The 3,189-nt window shown below is 42.1% G+C and overlaps 2 protein-coding genes across 2 annotated transcripts in view; one reads left to right on the top strand and one right to left on the bottom strand.

Moving 5' to 3' along the window:
* LOC100641652 (silicatein-like) overlaps positions 1 to 377 on the top strand; it is a 1,056-nt gene extending 679 nt beyond the window's left edge. The window contains exon 2 of the mRNA XM_011408636.2: positions 1 to 377. Coding sequence (XP_011406938.1) covers positions 1 to 192 — 192 coding nt within the window. The 3' untranslated portion in view covers positions 193 to 377.
* Positions 378 to 420: 43 nt separating this feature from the next.
* LOC109586302 (myotubularin-related protein 12-like) lies at positions 421 to 3,051 on the bottom strand. Its single transcript, XM_020002481.1, has 3 exons — positions 2,685 to 3,051; positions 2,061 to 2,254; positions 421 to 1,887 (listed from the first exon to the last, which is right to left on the bottom strand). The coding sequence occupies exons 2-3, from the start codon at positions 2,202 to 2,204 to the stop codon at positions 595 to 597; spliced, it is 1,437 nt and encodes a 478-aa protein (XP_019858040.1). The 5' UTR covers positions 2,205 to 2,254; positions 2,685 to 3,051; the 3' UTR covers positions 421 to 594.
* Between the last annotated feature and the right edge of the window lie 138 nt (positions 3,052 to 3,189).

Below are 3,189 nucleotides of genomic sequence, written 5' to 3'. Positions count from 1 at the left end.
ACTAACCTTGATCATGGTGTACTGGCCGTTGGGTATGGAACCGAACCAAGTGGTCTCTTCCATGAGGAGAAACCCTACTGGCTCGTCAAGAACAGCTGGGGCCCAGACTGGGGACAGCAGGGATACTTCAAGATTGTTAGGAAGGACAACAAGTGTGGTATAGCCACTGATGCCTCTTACCCCACTGTTTAAGAGAGAGAGAGGAGGGTTCTCCTCACCACTGCTGTAGGAACTGATTGTCTTTGTACTGTATAATGTGAAAAACTCTTACTCTTCCTTTAAGCTACTTTAGTTTTTTTTGTCTAATATTACTTCCCATAACTACATGCTATTATCCTTAGTGTTTTGATTTCTTAATGTTAACCATATCCTTTCAATCAGTGAGTGTACTATTAACATGGCAGTATAATACAAAAGAAATGGGCAATGAAATGGATGTCATTAACTCTACCAAAAGATGTTACTTTACAAATTGAATAAAATTAAATAATGACTGACCATAAAGAGAGAGAGAGACGTCACAGTAATTGCAGCAGAACATAATAATAATAATAATAATTTAATCATAATGTGGTGTGTGTGATAACATCAACTTTATAAATCAATCAGTTCATGGTCCTGACTGTTCCCTCCCTCCATTACTGTCCCGATCATCTTCTTATGCATGGTAATGGGTGGGCTGGGCATTATCGGGCTATTAGCAGTGGGCGGGGTCAACTGTGACGCCCCTAACCATCTAGAGGCTGGTGACAACGGGTTCTGACTACTGTCCTCTTTCTGTATCGTAATCTTTGTCTTGAGTACTGGACTCCGCCCACCAGTACCGCCTGTAGAGGCTGTCAGGAATCGCTTAGCAAACTCTCCATTATTGTGGAGCTCATCTGCAAATTTACTGAGAGAATCATCAAGTTTAGCTGGAAGAGTCTTAGCTTTGTCATGAACCGACCCAACGGGAGAGTTGAGTTTATCAAGACTCCGGTCACAGTCCTCGTCCTCTGATGACATGGTGATGAACGCTGACATCCGACGAGCTATCTCATGAGAAGCGTCTCTCTTTAGCTTCCGGAGTCTTTTCTCTTCGTCTCTTGCTTTCATAATCTCACGAATGAAACGAGAGAAGTCACTTGTCTGTTCTCCTCTCTCCAGCTCTAAGTCATTGAGAGCTTCCTTTAGCTTCCTAACCTCTTTCACTAGCTTACTCTGGAGCTGCTGAGAGTTAGAGACAGTGAGTTTAGTGGAGGAATAGTCAGGAATGAATCGGAAGAAATAGTCCACCCAGAAGACAAGGGAAGGCATTGCAGTGTTGGGGAGGAGTAGAGGAGAAGGAGAGGAAGAACTAATGGAGTGAAGGGACACTTGCTCTGCTCTCTCTGGAGTGAGCTCATGAGAGCTGAGTGAGAGAGGGAGGGGCTGGTCGGAATATAGACCAAAATTACCTCCTGAGGTTTTATCAGGGAGCATATCCGAAAATAACAAATTGAAAACTGAAGACTCAAAAGGCAACAGGTTCCCAGTAAACGTGAACTCGTTATGAGCGTCTCCTGATCCAAATATATAATAAAACGGGTTCAACCAGTTCTCTGTCTCTTCAGCTGTTAATGAGCTCCTCCACTTGCCCCAGGCAGAGACCAGTGGGCCCTCGTACTTCTCAGCATCAGAGTGGCTACCCTGCAGGTCCACCGACTGACTCACGTAGTAGCTGCTCCTCTTGCTGTGGTTGGAGGCCTCAACTCGAGCTTTGGCTGAATCAAAGACAAAGTTGCTGTATATTGAACTGGCAGTGAGAGAGACAAACTTGACCAGGAAAGAAGGAGTGAACTGGAATGCTGAAGGAAACTGAACAGTTAACTGCCAGACACAATCACAGAATAGGACAAAGACTGGAGCCTTGGGAATGAAAATGAAACAAAAAATAAAAGAAACATAAAAAACAATTATCATCACTATCTATAAGGTAGTGATATATTAATACAGTAAATTGGCATACATGTATGTATTAACATGTACATGTATATGTCCGCTATACTGAATACATGGAGTGAGAGGGGGTGTGGTCTTACCTGTCCATCAGGTACTAGTTCCTCATTAGAAGGAGCGTCAGTTATTAATCCACTCCTGGTCATGAAAGGGTGACCCATAGCTACCCATTCCTTCTGGACTAGTGACTCAAACCCAGATATGGTCCTGTAGTGAGGGTCGGCCATTATCTGAACCAGAGAGGAGATGACACAAGCCAAGTCTCTGTCATTCTGATCTGTTAGTAAAGAAGAGACACTAACCACTTGAAGGAATGAGTGATACAGTCTAGTGTCCACTATACAGTGTCCACTATACAGTGTCCACTATACAGTGTCCACTATACAGTGTCCACTATACAGTACAGTAAATACATTCAGTTATAAGAGGTTATACTGTATCAGTGGGTTAGTGTGTGGGTATGATATAATGGGACATGACTAGTTGTAATTTGATTATATCAAAAAGGAGGAAGAACATTGATTAGTACTTGATATATTGAATTAGAAATAGAAAATCAATTTTGTAAATACTGTACATGTACATATATACAGTATGTACATTGAAAGACAAACATACCAGTAGCAGTTAGGAGGATTCACTCTCACACACCCTCCCCCTCTCTCCTCCTCTCCCTCCCTCACCCTCTCCCCCTCCCTCCCCCTCACCTAGCAGTACGCAGCTGGTTCTCTTCTCACACAGTGTCTTCACTATATCACTGGCAAGGGATAAACAGGACCTGATGACATTAGGAAATGAAATAATAAACAAACAATCAACAACAATAACACAAACACAACTACATACACAGTGCTATACACTCCACACTAGAGCTAATAGTATCATTATACAATAGAGCAGTGACCATTGTAGGTATGGATTATACAGTTCATTCAGTTATGGGTTGGAGTGGTTGTTAGTCATGTCTATATTAGGTCCTGGAGAATGCAGCTGCAGGTATATCCAGTAGGCACATGACCAGCTCTTATAATAACAATCAACCACCTGACACTAGCAGGAGGATCAGTCTATACCACACCAATACTGCTACTGTACTGTAGATCTCATACACTGTATTAGTACTGGTATTACCACATTCACATGTATAAATTACATTCTAGATACAGTACATGAACATGTAGAATCTAAATGACATCCCATTATATAACATTA

This window comes from Amphimedon queenslandica, unplaced genomic scaffold (genome assembly GCF_000090795.2).
Source record: "Amphimedon queenslandica unplaced genomic scaffold, v1.1 AMPQUscaffold_12905, whole genome shotgun sequence".
In the NCBI taxonomy this organism is placed as follows: domain Eukaryota; kingdom Metazoa; phylum Porifera; class Demospongiae; order Haplosclerida; family Niphatidae; genus Amphimedon; species Amphimedon queenslandica.
This window is presented reverse-complemented; position numbering and strand designations above follow the sequence as displayed.

Bases quoted from the DNA above. Each gene is read 5' to 3' on its own strand.
- LOC109586302 (XM_020002481.1), bottom strand. From the start codon at position 2,204: ATGGCCGACCCTCACTACAGGACCATATCTGGGTTTGAGTCACTAGTC. The intron at 1,888-2,060 runs GTAAGACCACAC...TTCATTCCCAAG, and splicing joins AACTAGTACCTGATGGACAG to GCTCCAGTCTTTGTCCTATT.